The sequence below is a fragment of the Meles meles genome, chromosome 10, assembly GCF_922984935.1.
Source record: "Meles meles chromosome 10, mMelMel3.1 paternal haplotype, whole genome shotgun sequence".
NCBI classification, from domain to species: Eukaryota; Metazoa; Chordata; class Mammalia; order Carnivora; family Mustelidae; genus Meles; species Meles meles.
Genome location: NC_060075.1, coordinates 37,724,946 through 37,744,347, shown reverse-complemented (window position 1 = coordinate 37,744,347; position 19,402 = coordinate 37,724,946). Strand labels below are relative to the sequence as shown.

General features: G+C 37.7%; 1 protein-coding gene across 3 annotated transcripts in view; it reads left to right on the top strand.

Moving 5' to 3' along the window:
* ZNF277 (zinc finger protein 277) overlaps positions 1-19,402 on the top strand; it is a 108,760-nt gene that overhangs the window by 59,485 nt on the left and 29,873 nt on the right. For all 3 annotated transcript variants that reach the window (XM_046021214.1, XM_046021216.1, XM_046021215.1), the window contains 2 exons: positions 21-109; positions 477-559. In XM_046021214.1, the coding sequence (XP_045877170.1) occupies positions 21-109; positions 477-559 (172 nt within the window). The remainder of the gene's footprint in view (positions 1-20; positions 110-476; positions 560-19,402) is intronic.

Genomic DNA, 19,402 nt, shown 5'->3' with positions numbered 1-19,402 from the left:
TTGTTTTTGATTATTCTAAGGTACATTTTATATTGGAGGAAAAGGTTCACTGAACAGCCCATTACAGATTTTTGTAGTGTGATAAGAATCAATTCCACAGCTCCACTTGGTAAGTATACATCTTAGCTACCATATTTTCCCTACAATCCAAAAATCCAAAGAAATAACCTTACTTCCTTAAATTAGATTTCTCTCACTTCGTGGTAGCTAAAATTAAATTGCTCTCTTTTTGTTGCCTAACTTCAATATGGCTAAGCAGAACTATGTACTAGAAGAGAGATCCTAATGGACAAACATATATATGTATGTTTTTTAAAGGAATAAATCCTTCTGGAGAAAAAATGATAAATACCATTTCTTATTTATTTTCCTCCCATCCAAGTACTAACCAGGCCCAACCCTGCTTAGCTTCGGAGATCGGGTGGGTTCAGGGTGGTATGGCCTAGACCTTATTTATTTTCCTAATCTCTCAACAGAAGAACAAGACAATTACTTTTTGTTATGTGACGTTTTACCAGAAGATCGACTACTTAGAGAAGAACTTCAGAAACAGAGACTGGTAAGAATGGTTTTAGAGGATGAACAATGTTTTGGAAATACATGTAAAAATCACTTTTGTTCTTTTTTGTTTGTTTTCACTTTTTAATCTTAAAACTTTCAAACATACACAAAAGAGGTAATACATAAAGATCTTAAAAAGATAAGTATACACTTGATTGAAGATTAAAGCCGTCATGTTAAAAATGCAGTGAGAATTTTTTACTTTGTTTGGCTTCCTGGATTATCTCTAAAATAACAACAAAGCTTACACATTTTAGTGTAATTTTAGCTGCCTGGCACATGCTCGGGTTCAGCAGTCGTGGAAAAATGCCCTCAGCTAAAATTGATTTGAATTAATTAACTTTTTTTTTCTCCTCTTCACTGGAATGTGCTGTGCACTTCTTTTATACCCCTTTATGAATTAAGCATATGGTTTGTTCATAGTAGCCTTTCTCATTTTTAGCTTTAATCATAAGCAAGCTAATTTGAAACTCTCAGCATTTTTGGTCTTTAAAAAGGGTGATAACATATACAAGTGTGAACATTTTTATTTTCATAAGTTGAACAGAAATTTGTTCATTTTTTAAAGTTAATTATTTTATTAAAAATATACAGTTTTCGATTTTTTGTGATTTAATCTCAACTATTACTTGAAAATGACTTGCTCCTCCTTTAGTGGTTACCTTTAAATATTCCTTATGTCTTTGGATTTGGCTAAATAATGTTATGACAGAGAGCTGTGATTTCATTGTTTTCTGCTAAATTCTCAAGACATGGAAGAAGAGAATACATTCTACTCCATCAGAGTCATAGGATTTAAGGAAGCCTCCTGGAGCACCGTATATTTTGTAAACACTCCGAATGATTATTTCTCACACAGGGAGGAGAAAGGATATTGTTGGATGTTGATTTATATGTCAAAAAAGTTATGCTTTTACTGTGGCAACAAACCCAGTAAAGAAACAGGACTTCTTAAGTCTTTCTTCTTTCTCTGTTGTAGTGTCTTTAGCAATCTACAAAACACGGATGAATTTGCAGTCTTTTCGGGGGGGCGGTTGTTTGCTTATACTTACTCATAATTTTTTATTGCTTTGAGTTTTCTCACTGTCCCTCACAGTGGCCTTAATCAAGAATGATCAAACTGACATAATCCTAGTGCCCCAAGGATTTCTTTATATCAAACCCTACTACTTCAGCCATTGCTATTACTCTATACACGGAATCTTTACTGTATGTCTGCAGATAGATGCAGTACCAGAAATATTACATCTCTAAAATTTAGGTGATCTTTTAAGATTCTTACACCCATTTCAGCATGTTTGTTTTCATTTTCCCCAAGCCACTGGTGATTCTTCAACACCAGCTCTGTGTCCTACAATGCAACTCAATTCTGACACTGTCTGCCCAGAGATAGTATCCAGTTCCACAGATTGAGGGCTCAGTCCCACAAAACTGCCCTACCCTTTGGATGACAATTGCAAGTCCAGGTTGCTACCTGTGCTTCTGAACCACTGACTGTAGTAAATCAGAGGTTTCCGTGACCCCCACCCCCTTGGGTTTCATTAATTTGCCAGAGCAGCTCCCTCTAGGAAACCAGTTTACTAACAACATTACCAGTTTATTACAAAGGATATCAAAGAATATGAATCAATAGCAGGTGCAGAGATACATACATGGAATGAGATCCCAAGCAAAGGAGCTTCTGTCCCTGTAGAGTTTGGGGCCCAGCAAGACAAGCACATGGAGGCTTTCTGGTTCATCAACCTGGAAGCTCTCCAGACCTTGTCCTTTTGGGATTTTTGTGGAGGCTTCATTACTGAGACATGACTGATTAATTCGTTGGCCTTTGATGACTGAACTCAGTCTCTGTCCTCTCTCCTAGGTAAGGGGGGCTGGTGCTGAAAATTGTAACCCTCTAATCACATGGTTGGCTCCACTGGCAGCATCCCTCATATCCTTAGTTTACTTGTGTGCTTTCCAAAAGTCACTCATTAACATATCAAAAAACACTTTAAAAAAAAAATAAACATATAATGTATTTTTATCCCCAGGGGTACAGGTCTGTGAATCGCCAGGTTTACACACCTCACAGGACTCACCATAGCACATACCCTCCCCAATGTCCATAACCCTACTCCCCTCTCCCGGCCCCCCTCCCCCCAGCAACCCTCAGTTTGTTTTGTGAGATTAAGAGTCACTTATGGTTTGTTTCCCTCCCAATCCCATCTTCTTTCATTTATTCTTCTCCTACCCCCCAAACCCCCCCATGTTGCATCTCCACTTCCTCATATCAGGGAGATCATATGATAGTTGTCTTTCTCCAATTGACTTATTTCACTAAGCATGATACCCTCTAGTTCCATCCACGTCTCGCAAATGGCAAGATTTCATTTCTTTTGATGGCTGCATAGTATTCCATTGTGTATGTATACCACATCTTCTTTATCCATTCATCTGTTGATGGACATCTAAGTTCTTTCCATAGTTTGGTTATTGTGAACATTGCTGCTATAAATAGTCATAGGGTAGTTCTATTTTCAACTTTTTGAGGAACCTCCATGCTCTTTTCCAGAGTGGTTGCACCAGCTTGCATTCCCACCAATAGTGTAGGAGGGTTCCCCTTTCTCCGCATCCTCCCCAGCATCTGTCATTTCCTGACTTGTTAATTTTAGCCATTCTGACTGGTGTGAGGTGATATCTCATTGTGGTTTTGATTTGTATTTCCCTGATGCCGAGTGATGTGGAGCACTTTTTCATGTATCTGTTGGCCATCTGGATGTCTTCTTTGCAGAAATGTCTGTTCCTGTCCTCTGCCCATTTCTTGATTGGATTATTTATTCTTTAGGTGTTGAGTTTGGTAAGTTCTTTGTAGATTTTGAACACTAGCCCTTTATCTGATATGTCGTTTGCAAATATCTTCTCCCATTCTGTCAGTTGTCTTTTGGTTTTGTTAACGGTTTCCTTTGCTGTGCAAAAGTTTTTGATCTTGATGAAATCCCAATAGTTCATTTTTGTCCTTGCTTCCTTTGCTTTTGGCGATGTTCCTAGGAAGACGTTGCTGTGGCTGAGGTCGAAGAGGTTGCTGCCTGTGTTCTCTTCAAGGATTTTGATGGATTCCTTTCTCACATTGAGGTCCTTCATTCATTTTGAGTCTATTTTCATGTGTGGTGTAAGGAAATGGTCCAATTTCATTTTTCTGCATGTGGCTGTCCAATTTTCCCAACACCATTTATTGAAGAGGCTGTCTTTTTTCCATTCGACATTCTTTCCTGCTTTGTCGAAGATTAGTTGACCATAGAGTTGAGGGTCTATTTCTGGGCTCTCTATTCTCTTCCATTGATCTATGTGTCTGTTTTTGTGCCAGTACCATGCTGTCTTGATGATGACAGCTTTGTAATAGAGCTTGAAGTCCGGAATTGTGATGCCACCAACTTTGGCTTTCTTTTTCAATATTCCTTTGGCCATTTGAGGTCTTTTTTGGTTCCATATAAATTTTAGGATTATTTGTTCCATTTCTTTGAAAAAAATGGGTGGGATTTTGTTAGGGATTGCATTAACTGTGTAGATTGCTTTAGGTAGCATAGACATTTTCACAATATTTGTTCTTCCAATCCAGGAGCATGGAACATTTTTCCATTACTTTGTGTCTTCCTCAGTTACTTTCATGAGTACTTTATAGTTTTCTGAGTATAGATTCTTAGCCTCTTTGGTTAGGTTTATTCTTAGGTATCTTATGGTTTTGGGTGCAATTGTAAATGGGATTGACTCCTTAATTTCTCTTTCTTCTGTCTTGTTGTTGGTGTACAGAAATGCAACTGATTTCTGTGCATTGATTTTATATCCTGACACTTTACTAAATTTCCTGTACAAGTTCTAGCAGTTTTGGAGTGGAGTCTTTTGGGTTTTCCACATATAGTATCATATCATCTGCGAAGAGTGATAGTTTGATTTCTTCTTTGCCGATTTGGATGCCTTTAATTTCCTTTTGTTGTCTGATTGCTGAGGCTAGGACTTGTAGTACTATGTTGAATAGCAGTGGTGATGATGGACATCCCTGCCATGTTCCTGACCTTAGCGGAAAAGCTTTCAGTTTTTCCTCCATTGAAAATGATATTTGCGGTGGGTTTTTCATAGATGGCTTTGATAATATTGAGGTATGTGCCCTCTATCCCTACACTTTGAAGAGTTTTGATCAGGAAGGGATGCTGTACTTTGTCAAATGCTTTTTCAGCATCTATTGAGAGTATCATATGGTTCTTGTTCTTTCTTTTACTGATGTGTTGTATCACATTGATTGATTTGCAGATGTTGAACCAACCTTGCAGCCCTGGAATAAATCCCACTTGGTCGTGGTGAATAATCCTTTTAATGTACTGTTGAATCCTATTGGCTAGTATTTTGGTGAGAATTTTTGCATCTGTGTTCATCAAGGATATTGGTCTGTAGTTCTCTTTTTTGGTGGGATCCTTGTCTGGTTTTGGGATCAAGGTGATGCCTGCCTCATAAAATGAGTTTGGAAGTTTTCCTTCCATTTCTATTTTTTGGAACAGTTTCAGGAGAATAGGAATGAGTTCTTCTTTAAATGTTTGGTAGAATTCCCCTGGGAAGCCATCTGGCCCTGGGCTTTTGTTTGTTTGGAGATTTTGGATGACTGTTTCAATCTCCTTAGTGGTTATGGGTCTGTTCAGGTTTTCTATTTTTTCCTGGTTCAGTTGTGGTAGTTTATATGTCTCTAGGAATGCATCCCTTTCTTCCAGATTGTCAAATTTGTTGGCGTAGAGTTGCTCATAGTATGTTCTTATAATTGTTCGTATTTCTTTGGTGTTAGTTGTGATCTCTCCTCTTTCATTCATGATTTTATTTATTTGGGTCCTTTCTCTTTTCTTTTTGATGAGTGTAGCAAGGGGTTTATCAATCTTATTAATTCTTTCAATGAACCAGCTCCTAGTTTTGTTGATTTGTTCTATTGTTTTTTTGGTTTCTATTTCATTGATTTCTGCTCTGATCTTTATTTTTTCTCTTCTCCTGCTGGGTTTAGGCTTTCTTTCTTGTTCTTTCTCCAGCTCCTTTAGGTGTAGGGTTATGTTGTGTATTTGAGACCTTTCTTATTTCTTGAGAAAGGATTGTACCGCTATATATTTTCCTCTCAGGACTGCCTTTGCTGTGTCCCACAGATTTTGAACCGTTGTGTTTTCATTATCATTTGTTTCCATGAATTTTTTCAATTCTTCTTTAATTTCCTGGTTGACCTATTCATTCTTTAGAAGGATGCTATTTAGTCTCCATGTATTTGTGTTCTTTCCAAATTTAAAAAACACTTTTTATAGCTCTGAACACTTAGGACTTTGGGAGCTATGTGCAAGGACAAAGACCAAATATGTGTTTCTTATTAAATCACATCATACCTTCTTACTAACTTTATAGTCTGACAAAGTGATAGATTTGATGAAAGTGAGTATTCTGGCAGCTAAACAAAATGTGAAATATATATGTATATATTCGTTGCATTCCTGCTTAACTAGATAATCATACAAAGAAAAAATGCAAGGCATGGCTCCTGTGAATAAAAGAGCATATAGACTCTAGAGGAAATAGGCAAATATGTGTTCTTGTCTCAGTACTGGAGATGATAGAATATCTTGTAGCGTTTGTGAAGATGAAGTAGATATTGCATGTAATATACTTAGAACAGTACCTGCCACATAGAAATCACTCAATAAAGGTTGCAAATAACAATGATAATACTGTATCCTAACAGTGAAATGGATTTGGGCAACTGGAGAGTTGTGAAAATGGGAGGAAAAATGCATGTGGATCTAAGTATTCAAGATGTCAGGAAAGTTGATTAAATCCAATCTGGCTAAGGTAGAAAGATTTTTGGAGGAGGAGTAGGAGATGGATTAGAGATATGAGATGGAGCTAAGTTGTGGAACATTGACTTTATAGTGATAAAGACCCATCGATGTCTCCCCATTGTCTATGGGAGTGAGGTGGAGAAAAGATGATAAATATAGCTGTGTAAAAGTCCCCTTAATGCTGACAACTCTGGCCAAGAGCAGAGCAATGTGGAGACATGGAAAGAAGCTAGCAGTTACTGAGAGCCACCCATATGCCATTCCTTGCCTTAGGTCCTTGCTTCATGTCAGCCCTCTGAAGTAGCTATTTAAATGCTGTTCTCTTTATGAGGAAACTGTCCTAGAAAGACTCTTTTGCCCAGGACCACATAGTGAACAAGAAGCAAGATAGGACTTTAAACCAAATATGTGCCTTTTTAAGAGTGCCGTGCCAGTCTAGTAGTAAATACTCAGCTTCCCGTATGCCTTACTCATATTCTAGACTCTGGGAATTGCTCTGTTTTGGATGCTCAGCGTTTGACACATCTGTATAGGGAAGGGATTCAGGCTAGGACTGGAATTTAGGGAAAACAGAAGATTACAATAGGCTGCTGCTGGCAATCATGGCGAGAGGATCAAACAAGGAAAGATTTGCCAAATAGCAGGAAGACAGGTTGAATTTGCAGTCAGGCATTTCATCACAGTTTTATGCTCTAAACTATGGAAGCATGAAGTTGGTGTGGATGATGTTCGTTTGCAGTGATGACAAGATATCTCTCTTTTATGTATAATGAGCTCTACATTATCAGTAACAGGCATTTCCAGAAAGAAGTCCAAACAATCAAATGAAACAATTCTGAGCAAAAGCAATAGTACACCTTTTATCTTTCATCAAGGACAAAAACTTTTTCAGCCTCTTTTAAGAATATGAACTGCTGTACCATTCCTGAAAGATGCTTTGTCATCATGTATTGGAACTCGTGAAGAGATTATGCCCTTGGTCCTTATTCTCCCTCTAAGAACTCGCCCAAGGGGAATCATACACCCAGAGGGTCAAGTCACCCACTCTACCACAGCTTGGTACTTTTTTCCTTATTTGTTTTTTATTGTATTTTATCAAAGAATTTCTCTTCATTCATCAGAGTTTCAATCTAACTTCTGAAAAATGTAATTTAAACCAATTAGGTTGCATTATGATACTGGATATATGATGTAATCTGTGTTTAAGTGAACTCAGTTCAAGTCCACGTGGGAAGGACCCTCAAACTGGAGAACTCATGTGGCATTTGTTCTCCTGATTTATATTAATGGTAACTCACATATGGATTATATTCTTTGATATTTACTCTCTCATTTGAAACTCTCAATAAAGCATTTAGTTAAATACTTCTGTATGATTTGAGTTCAAATTGACTTTACCACTTCTTTTTTTTTTTTTTTTAAGATTTTATTTATTTATTTGACAGAGAGAGATAGATCACAAGTAGGCAGAGAGGCAGGCAGAGAGAGAGGGAGAAGCAGGCTTCCCGCTGAACAGAGAGCCCGATGTGGGGCTCGATCCCAGGACCCTGGGATCATGACCCAAGCCAAAGGCAGAGGCTTAACCCACTGAGCCACCCAGGCGCCCCAGACTTTGCCACGTCTTTAAATGTTCTTAAGTAGTACTCAATATATTGCTAAGTTCATGTTGGTATTTCCCCCAAACTCCATTTTTTAAAAAAAATTCCTATTTCTATGTGAGTAGTTGGACGTATATAGAGTCTAAATAATTCACTTCAGGTTACCATAGCAGATTTAAGGCTAGAACCATATTTCTTTTTTCATTTTCTTGTAGACCTCACTGGTTCCTTGTGACATTTGTGAGATTTGTGTGTGTTCCAGTTTTCTTTCTGAAAAGCTTTATTCCTACTTAACACTTCTTTGATTTTTTTTTTAATTTGTGCTCAGAAGGAAACTACAGATTAGGAAAGATTCTTGAGAGTTTAATAGTTTGTATGCCTTCTTTTCTTTAGCTTTCTTCTTTAAAATGTTCCCTTGGGTGCTTGGGTGGGTAAGTTGGGTAAGGACCGTCAGACCAGTTTTTGCTTCGGTCATGATCTCAGGACCTGCATCAGGCTCCACGCTCAGGGATTCTCTCTCTCCCCCTCTGTCCCTTCCCACCCGCCCCCCCCCCAACCCCCCACACTCAAAGGAAAGAAAATCTTTCTAAAAATAAATAAAAATGGGGGTGCTTGGGTGACTTAGTCAGGTCATGCCTTTGTCCTTTGGCTCAGGGGATCATGATCCCGGGGTCCTGGGATTGAGTCCCACATCAGGCTCCCTGCTCAGCAGGTATCTGCTTCTCCCTCTCAGTCTGTCACTCCCCCTGTCACACACACACACTCTCTCTCTTTCAAATAAATAATAAATAATATCTTTTTAAAAATAATTATTGAAATAAAGAAACAAACAAACATGTTTCCTTGATCTTATCATTCTACCTTAATATCCTCCAGTGGTCCTTTAGCCCCTTTTCTCTTCAATGGGTATGTGTAAGTTTCTCAAGGTCATTCCCTCATCTAGACTGTGCACTCTCATAACTATTACCGCTACACTGATGGCTCAAATATTGGTGCTGGTGCGGAGTAGGCAGTCAGAATAAATACCTGTTGGTTGAGTTCATCTACAGCTTTCATCTTGGTTTACCTCTAAACCCCAAATCTAACTCTCCTTCCTTATACTAAACATCTCCGTATGGATTTCCAGTCAACACCTTAAGTTGAATGTGCCTAAAACTGAACTTATTTCTTTCTCTACTAAAATTTGTGATTTGCCTGTTTGCTTATGTAATGGTACCACCATTCTTCTGGTCACTCAATTTGGAGATTTCTAGGGTTATCTTTAACTCCTGTCAGTTCCACTTCTGAATCCCATTTTCATACTTTTCTTTGTAATCTTCATGCCTTTTATCTTACCTTGCCTGTAGACTCACCTCTCCAATTGACATTGCCTCCAGAATTTTAATATTAATATAATTTAATATTTTAATATTAAAACATATAGCAGATCATTTTATTCTGCCAAAACCCACAGTGTTCTTTATCATCTACATATTCTTAAGATTTTATGAGCTAAGCCTGCATTTCTAGTGTCTTTTATCTTTCAGTTACTCAGTGTTCAGTTCATTCATTTATTTAATAAGTATTTATCTTGTACCAGACAGTGTTCTAAATGCTGTCGTTCTAGCAGTGAATGAAATGGGCCATACTCCCTGCCCTTGTAGAGAATGCAGTCTGGTGAAAACACTACTTGTCTCACATTTACTCAACTGCATTAGGTACTTTCAGGACTCTGCTTCATCAACCAGGAATGCCAGCCCCACCAGTCCACCTGTATAAATAAAATACCCCTCAAGATATTGCTTAAATGCCACATTTGCCAAAAAAGCTTCCAGAGGCCACCTATCAGAATTAATAACATCTTCAGAGTTCTCTTAATACGCTATTTTATTTGGCTTTTCAGTTACTGTTATTCAGAAATCTATCTTCCTTGCTGGAATAAATGCCTCTTAAGGGTTGGGATTGTCCTCTTTACTTTGTATCTTCTCTGAACCTTCTTCATAAAGGTTTAACTTAAATTTAATCCTCAAGTATTGGTGAGATGGGTCTATAAAACTGTATAGTCAGGTCTCCCTGATTTTTTTTTAGATCTCCCCGATTGTTAAAAGAGATATAAAATAACAAGGCAGGCATCTTTAATCACTGGATTATACCTTAGTATTAAAAAGCACTTGTTTTTCAGTTGGCCCATGGGAAAAGATGTGGCATTCATAAGCTCTCAGTAACAAGATGTCATTTCCATTAAATTGGGATAAGGAGAGATATCCATTTAACTGCATGGAAGTTTCTCTTTTTTTAAAAATCACTATCGTATCACCGTAAGCAGTCATTCATAACAACTATAAATATTTTATGACAATTTAAAAAAAATTTTTTTAAATGTTTGATTTTAATACTACTTTATATATTCCACCTCCCCCCCACACACAATCAAAACAACAACAAAATGAAATTGTGGTTCTCCTACTAAGATTTTTTTTCTTCCTGGCACTTTTCTTTATATATTTTAGAGATTTTTAGTAAAGGATTAAATTATTTTCTATTAGTGTCTTCAAAGCAAAAAAGTCAGTTTACATGTATACCTTTCTGGCATAATTCCTACCCTCGTAGCATACTCCTTCTGATTGTATCTAGAACAACTTTCCAGACACAATATGATATTTCCCATTGAACTATAACATTATTAACAACCAGTAGAGATCAAGTTAGCTAAAATGACCACTGAGCAATTTTAGCCTTCAGATTAATGTTTCTATTTAGCAAATAAATATAAACCCAGTCTGAAACTATACTAAACTCAATCCTAAAGTTTACCACTCTGAACTCTTTTAACAGAACTTAAAAATTTACATGCCATTTTTTATACATATTGGCTCTATGAAACCAGTAAGACAATTAAATTATTTCTGTTTAAATGGAAAAAACAAGGTCAAGGTTGTTAGGAGAAGTGTTCAAGGCCACAGTTAATGTACTGTATAAAATAATAAGGGAAGCATCTCAGACTCCTGCTATTTCCCAAACCCAGTGCGCCATGCTTTTTTCCAGTTGTACCAAGATCCTTTATTTAGTTTGATCGATCTTACTCCTTTTTTTTTTTTTTTAAGATTTTATTTATTTGACAGAGATCACAAGTAGACAGAGAAGCAGGCAGAGAGGGAGAGAGGAGGAACCAGGCTCCCTGCTGAGCAGAGAGCCCAATACAGGGCTTAATCCCAGGTCCCTGAGATCATGACCTGAGCTGAAGGCAGAGGCTTTAACCCACTGAGCCACCCAGGAGCTGCCCCTGATCTTATTTCTATAAGCAAAAGAGACATTTTCTAAATTGACCTTTGTTATAATGAATAAAAATGGATAAGTGGGAACATAGATACATATGTAAATAAGTAATAGTGTTTTGTATCTACTGCCAAGATTTTTTTAAGAAAATCTAATTTCGGGTGCCTGGGTGGCTCAATGGGTTAAGCCTCTGCCTTGGGCTCAGGTCATGATCTCAGGGTCCTGGGATCAAATCCCACATCGGGCTCTCTGCTCAGCAGAGAAATGTAAAGAAAATGTAAGGCTCTCTCTCTGCCTGCCGCTCTGCCTACTTGTGATCTCTCTCTCTGTGTCAAATAAATAAATAAAATGTAAAAAAAAAAATCCCATTTCTTACTTTATTACCTTAAGTCAGTGGTAGGTAGTAAATTCTTAATTCTTTGGACCTAAACTGCTTACATTTTCTTTTAAAACTTGAAGATAATATGTTTTCAGAGTTTTCCCTATCTTTAAAGAAACATAAGGGTGTATCTGATCTTGAGTTTATCTAAAAAAATTCTTCCTCAGGGAGATTATACTGTACTGAGCCATGCCCTGGATACTCTCTCCTCTTACAGTATAAGAGGGTGGCATTTTGCAGTCTCCTGTAGCCACCTTTCCATTATTAAAATCCTCCTCTTCTTGCCTAGGCTAGATTCCCTCATATCTTCAGTACAGATGAAAATTAGACTTTTCTAATTCTCATGTGTTTAACTATTGCAGTTCTTTTTCTTCTGTCCCTCTGCTTTTCTTTTTTTTTTTTTTTTCAGTGTAATGGTCTGTTCCCTGTTGATGGTTACTTTTATGTAATTTTTTTCTCTACTAGTTAATTCTGTCTCTTCTGTCTCTTCCTTTCCCTTCAAAAAGCCACCTCATTGCGACTCCAAGAAGAAAAATGCTTTCTGTCCTATGTAGCAAGCAGATGGTTGTTTCTGTTATCATTGCTGTTTCAGAAGGGGTGGGAGGTGCTGATGTCTTTTAAGAAGGTGGAATATTAGTCACATCAAACCTCGTGGATTTGTGGGAGTATATCATAAACCAGTTAAGAAATTTCTCTCTGGCTTTTTGTTTTACTGTCTTGCTTTAGCCATTGACATGTCTTTTCTCATTTGTTTATTAATATTATTATTATTGCCAAAGTTAACTTCCTATCAGCTCTCATAAAATGCTGATTTATCTTAAGAAATGGTATTGTGTCATTGATAATTCTTGCTTTAATACAGTTATTCCTGCCTCTACATGTGGATCTGTGTTTTTGTTTAAGTGTACTAAGTATATTGTATGGGTATATTACGAACATGAACTCAAAATGCCCAAGTCATCAGGTTCCGCCAGACAGGTTAGTCTTTCCTGGGGCTACCTAGCATTTTTAGACACTTAAAAAGGAATTCTTAGGTGAATACATAGCTTTTTACTTAACCCCTGCTCTAGAGGGCTTCTAAAATATTTAACTAAGTTGCCAGCAAGTTCTGTTCTGAATATGGTTGAAACTACATCAGTATCTTTACACAAAATTAATTCATTTCAATTTTACTTTGTTAATCAGACTTGCTCTCCATTCCTTAAATTGGTGGAAGTTTACTGAGCTTTCTATACTTTAATTTCCTCATATTGAGTTTTTACGTTAGAGAAAGGATGTGATAAGCCTTCACCATAACTCTGAGTGAGATCAAAATGAAAATACCATGCTTACTATAAGAAGATATGAGAAATGGCAGAAAGAACAAGAAAGGATGGTGTTATTTTTTATCCTTCCTGACTTTGAAACGATTTGAAGACCATTTCGATGGTTTATATAATGTTCACTCATTCAGTTTCATATAACTCCAGTAAATGAAATTTTCCAGTACTTTCAAATTTATTTAGAATAAAAATCCAGAGCTCTTACCAGGATCCCAAAGGGTCTGGTGCCTGTTTCTCTCCCCAACTTTGGTCACCATATCCAGCCACATGGCCACGTCTCTGTCTCCATTCCTTAGACACAAGCTCTTGCCAGCATCACTTGATGCTTGCACCTGCTATTGGCTCTATTTGGAAGGCTGTTCTCCAAAATCTCATGGCTTTTCCGAAGGGGAAGAAAAGAGTTTTTAGAAAAGCTGTTATCTGAAGTAAGCCTCTAGAATGGAGCTGCAGATAAATCAATGCTTTGAAAATGCTTTTGGAAGAAAAAGACTTTTTTTTTTAATTTTATTTATTTATTTGATAGAGAGAGAGATCACAAGTAGGCAGAGAAAAAGGAGGAAGCAGGCTCCCCGCTGAGCAGAGAGCCCGATGCGGGCTCAGTCCCAGGACCCTAAGATCATGACCTGAGCCGAAGGCAAAAACTTAACCCACTCAGCCACCCAGGCGCCCCAATAAAGACATTTTAAAGAGTAATTCCAGTGACTGAAGTGACTTAGGAAGAATTGATTTCTGTAGAGAATTATTAACTTTAGCTATCAGCTATATAGTAGACATTAAAACCTTAATATTCATTGATCAATTTACAAGAACTTTTTTCTCAGTGAGTGGGAAAGATTTAAACCTATTCTGAATTCCAGATTATGACCAAAAAGAAGGTGTAGTTCACAGTGCCCAGTATAATACCAAAACTTCAGTTAACCTATGGGAAATATTTGCTGAGTAAATAGCATTTGTTTTAGCCAGGTGGAATGTTCCAAGTCACCTGTTTTCACCAAAAAACAATATAAAACCTTCTCTGTGTCAATTTCAATTCATTTACTCCTTTGGGGCAGTGGGGGTGTGGGGAACAGGAAATAGCAAACAAACTTCTGTGGTCTCCTTTTTATGACCAAAGATAGTTGAGGTACCATTCTCCATGACTTGATGTCAGTTTCTCAAAGGAGTGCCAGCCCAGAATCTCCAGGGCTGTAAGAGCTGCAAATGTTCATATTCTTAAAGAGAAAAGGCTGATCAGTGTTCCATCTGTATTAGGGGGCTTTGCCATTTGGTATGCAGTCTGAGTTCTGGTACTGTAACCAAGTCTCTTCAAAAGAAAGCTAGTACTTTGTGACTCATTTATATCAACAGTACCTTTTTCTGCATCTGACTAACGTACTTTTTAATATTTATTACTTTTCTTTTAAACTTCCATTTTGTTGATGTTTTACTGTTTTGTTTTTTACCCTGACTTTATATTGATGGCTGAAAACTTAAGTAAATCTGAATTCTAAACTGTTCCAGGATTGATTCTTCTTCAAGGTTTTAACTCTAAATATTCCTAAATGTTCATGCCACCATCTCTTTTCTTGAGGGGATGATCTTTTGTAACCCCTCATAGAAGTAAAAAATAAATGCACCCTGGACCTTTGCTGCCTCCTTCCCCTGCTGTTATCCCAACAGATTGTGGCCAGACCTACTCCATCTTTTAGAAAGAATAACCATTCTTTCCATAAATTTCAAATGTCTTTATTATTTTTTTTAATATTTAAAATCCTTTAATACCAGAATACATGCCTATAACTTGCTTCAGTGTTCTAAGAAAAAATGTGTTGTAGAACTTGCTTGGCAAACTGCCGGTTAGGGTCTCCTGAGCCTGTCTTCATATCCAGCTCTTATACCACTGAACACTGTTGTACACTCAGAAAGAACTCAGGATTGATATTTTATTTCTCAGCATTTCTTGCCCTCTCCCTAGCAGCAAAAAACCAATGCTTTGTAGCAATGCAAGGTTTGGATCCTTCCCCCAGCAGCTTCTGGCTTTTGCTTTGAATGCTGAAGAAGGGTCCTAGGATTCAAGTGGGTTTTGTGCCTGCTCACCAGTGATGGGCTGTTGTTCATATTTCTTTCCCCTACTGCTGGTCTTTCTCCTGAGAACTTGAAGGAAACCTGTAGAAAAGAAAGAGCTGGACCGTTTTGTGGCAAGGGTTCCCAGGGACTTACCCTTTAAAAATTCTGTAAAATTTAAGCTATTTTCTTTTTTCCTTTTCTCAAAGGGGAAATAATTTGTGTCTCTGTCCCTCTGGTGCCTGTTTCTCTCCCCAACTTTGGTCACCGTATCCAGCCACATGGCCATGTCTCTGTCTCCATGCCTCAGACACAAGCTCTTGCCAGCATCACTTGATGTTTGCACCTGCTATTGGCTCTATTTGGAAGGCTGTTCTTTTACTTTGTTAAATTGAGGGGTCTACTGCCCCACAGCTCTAAGAACTCAGGAAAGCACTGTACTTAGGACTACAGTTTTGTTATAGAAATAGGTACAGATCAGAAGCAACAGGAGAGATACATGGGGGGAAGGTCTGGCAAAGTCCTAAGCACAGTTTCCATCATCTCCAGGGATCCGTTGCCCTCCTGACACATCAGTGTGTGACAGTACCGAGTATTCCCAACTAGGAAAGCTTACCTGAGCTTTGGTATCCAGGTTTTTACCAAAATTTCATTAAGACTGATTGATTGAGTCATTGACCACAGAGCGGAACTCAACCACCACTTCCCTCTTTCTGAGGTAAGGCTGATAGCATGTGGCTCAAAGCCCTGAGCCGCTAAGCATGCGGTGGGACTTTCTGGTATAGCAGCCTCCATCCTGAATTATCTCATTAACATTAGCTGTCAGGTGCTGTCAGAGGGCTCATCCTGAGTAAGAGAGACACTCCAGCCACTCAAGAAATGCCAAGGGTATAGAGGTTACCTCTGAGGAATAAGGGACAAAATCAGCACAAACCCCTGCTGGCTTGGTTTCCCTTTTCTAAGAAAACTGATAGCCAAATTTAGGGCCCACCTTTAGGGTTGAATTTGTGCATATGTAGGCGTGTGTTATTTTTATTTTTTAACCTTCAAGGTATGTGTCCATCCTAATTCTTTCTTTTACTCTCATTTCTGTGCCACATTGTTTCATAGCAATCTGAAATAACTATTGGGCCGAAGTGGAAGTATAAATGAAATAATCCCAAAGACCTAAGAGATAACCCATTGTCCCGAAAGTAGAAAGCAGGAGGACTAGGAGCTCCTGCTGCCTTCCTTTGGAGGCTCTGGGCCACTGCTCTGACTTTACTAGGGACAATTTTTGTGTTCTCTGTTGAAGGAGCTCAGCTGGGCTCCTAAACTGGGATTGCCTCACAGTTCTGCGCTGCTGCTGCTGGCCCGGGGGCTGGATCTGGAAGGAACCTTCGGAGTGTGCTGTTTGCTCTCCTAGTCACTCATACAGCCATTCAGCTGGAAAGTCTGTTGTGAATCTGAAATGTCAGTATCTAGAGAACATTTTTGGTATCTATAATTAATAACATCAGCCTTAGTTTTACTTCTCATTGGCTATGTCATTCTAAGCATCAGTTTCTGCTTTCCTGTACACAAATACTTAACTGAATTGAGATTTTTCTAAATTGCTTTTTCCTAAATTGGCTGATTTTTGTAACTTTCAGCCTAACTCACATTTTCATTTTCTACCTATATATGTCAATCCCCTCTGACTATTGAGGGCCATCTGCTCTATGTGCTGTTTCATTAATGTTTCCTCTGCCTTCAGTTTATGAATAAAGATGAAAGACTCTGCACTGACCTCTTTCCTGCCATTCTTGACATTTTAAACCAATTAGACAAAAATACAGCTTGTTATTATGACTCTTTGCCTAATACATAAGCTGATTTTATATTCTTATAACTGTGGTCTTTATCCAAGCCTATTTTGCAATGAAAATTTTTTCTGATTTCATCAGATAAGTTTGAGAAGTTCAGACATTAACATCTGTGACATTCTCTTCATCCTTCTATTCTGGAAATCCGTGAATAAAATCTAGTATGTCTACCCAGCATGGGATTGGTTTTTTTTTGTTGTTGTTTGTTTTTTTTTTTTAGAGAAATAAAACCACAGAGCTGGTAGGCTTTGATTTGCACAACTTTGTGATGCTTGCTGTGGATTATCTGTTAATATTATACTTTTTTGTTTGAAAGTGAGTTAAAGTATATGCTAGAACTAATCATATACCAAGCTTTACAAAAGAAAAAGGAAAGAAAGAGAAAAGAAAATCTATTTTTTCTTAATTAACCATCTTCTTTCTGCTTATTTCATTTACATAAGACTTATTTTAAAATTATCAAGTCTAGGAATAGCAGAGAATCCAAATAAAGCTAGTCCTTTAGACTTGTTAATATGAAAATGAGAAAAGTCTTAAGCAAATAAAATAAACAGAAAGCAGAGGCAGAGCAACAAATGGTTTAAGTAGCTCCCCTTGGAGAAAGGTCTGGAAAGGAGTTTAAAAAGAGTTTGTTGGGGGTGGGAGGAGAGTTTGTGCCAGAGCCAAAAGGCAGATCTTAATGGAATGAACTTGGATAAAAATTAAAGGAGTTGTATGGGACCTGCTAGTGCATCTCTGAGCCTAGAGTACAAGGGCATTCTGGAATCTTCATCTCTTATTACGGTTGTCGGTTGTGCAGGTGAACTTAGCTGAGAGTCCTCAGTACCCACCATCACTGTAGGAGAGAGGCTCCAGAACAGAACAGCCTGGTTTTAGTTACTTGCCTTTACAGTGACTTTTCTTATTGTCCATTCTATCCCATGCTGCCTCAAATATACCAAAGTGTAAATTAGGCTCTCCTAAGAAGAACCAATTTATGTTTCTAATGTTTCCACTCGAGTTTTGCAGTTCAGGGTCAGTTGATAAAACTTATATTTGGCCAAAGAAAACCTTAAATGGCTTAGTATCCCTCTGGTTTAGACTCACAAATCTATTGTGTTTGTGCTGAGCCAAAACCAAGGAGATACTAAGTTGAGTGAGATTTTTCTTTAGCCAGATTGGGTTATATCATCACAAGCTTGAGAAGTACGAGCCAGAATGGTGACTTTTAATGAGCACTGAGTCTTGTGGACTGAAAACAGGAATAGGCAGAGTAAGTACATGTTCGGCCTCAGCCTTACTGCACCAGTAGTGATAGGGTTCTTTATCAAAAGCTTTATTAGGGTTTTTGTTTTTCCTGCTAACAAAGTTGTTGCTATAGAGCTCAGAAATGTGTTTTCTTTCTTTTTTTTTTTTTTTAGTCAAACCAGGCATGTTTATAAAAGTTGTTTCCTTTAACAATACCTCTTTTATTTGACTTCTATCCATTTCAGTTTTGCTGCAAGGTTCACTTAAACTCAAAAAGCAATAATTGAGATGGTCTGATACATCTACCTTAGCTCTTTTATTTCTCTAGCTTTTATCTATCCACTTGCTACCAGCACGTAAATTTAAAGAGTTTCTTTTATATTTGCTGTTTGCCTAAACTGTTGAGCAAGGTCTATTTATTCTGCATGTCGGAACTCCAATATATTCCAATGCTGTAACCTCTGGAATCTCCATTCAGCTTCACAGCCCCTGGAAATTCCTCCGTCAGGACTTATAGAGTCCTACTTTGTACATGTACAGCTCAGTATTTGGACAAAGACCAAAAATCCTGGTACAGGTTTCTTGAGCTCCCTCTCTCCAGCCTTCTTCTCTCTAGTACCTTGTCCCACAGAGTGCACTCGCTTTCGTGTTCTGAACTCCATTCTTTTTTTTCCCCTCCATCCAGTGAGGTAGCTACATCTCATTTGGGTTTCACTTCCCTATATTGCAGTTTGGAAAATACCACCCAGCAAAAAACTGGCAGTGTATTATTTTCTTCTTTCATGGATTGCAGCCCTGCACTGTCCATTATCCAGTGTCTGAAAACAGATAAAATAGATGAAGCAAGTTATTTTATAGTAGTTTACAGGGGAAGGGTAAGTATGATATTCATTATTCCATCACAGATGGAACCAGTTCATGGAATTGATTTTTATCATGGTAACTTCTTAATTTTTTTTCTTCAAATGGATTAGTATTTCTCGATGTTTGGTGATACGTTTCCAGAAATGCCACATGGAATTTATTAAGCTTCTAGATATTAGCTCGTTTTTATGTTACTCTATAAGTATTCATAGAATCACCAATAAACTTTATAAAGTTCCTATTTTGAGCTCCATGTTATAAGAGAAGCTGTATGCCATTCTAAGAACAGCATAAAGACTTAATTTTTCCCCCTAAAAATCTAATTTTTAATCAGAGATGAGAGGTTACAATTTACAACAACTCATGTTTAGCCCTTTTAAAAGTTTTTTGAGATGTATTCTGCATCATGAATTACCACAATTTATAATTCTCAACATTTATATATTCTTCACAGGGTATATACTCCAAGACTTAA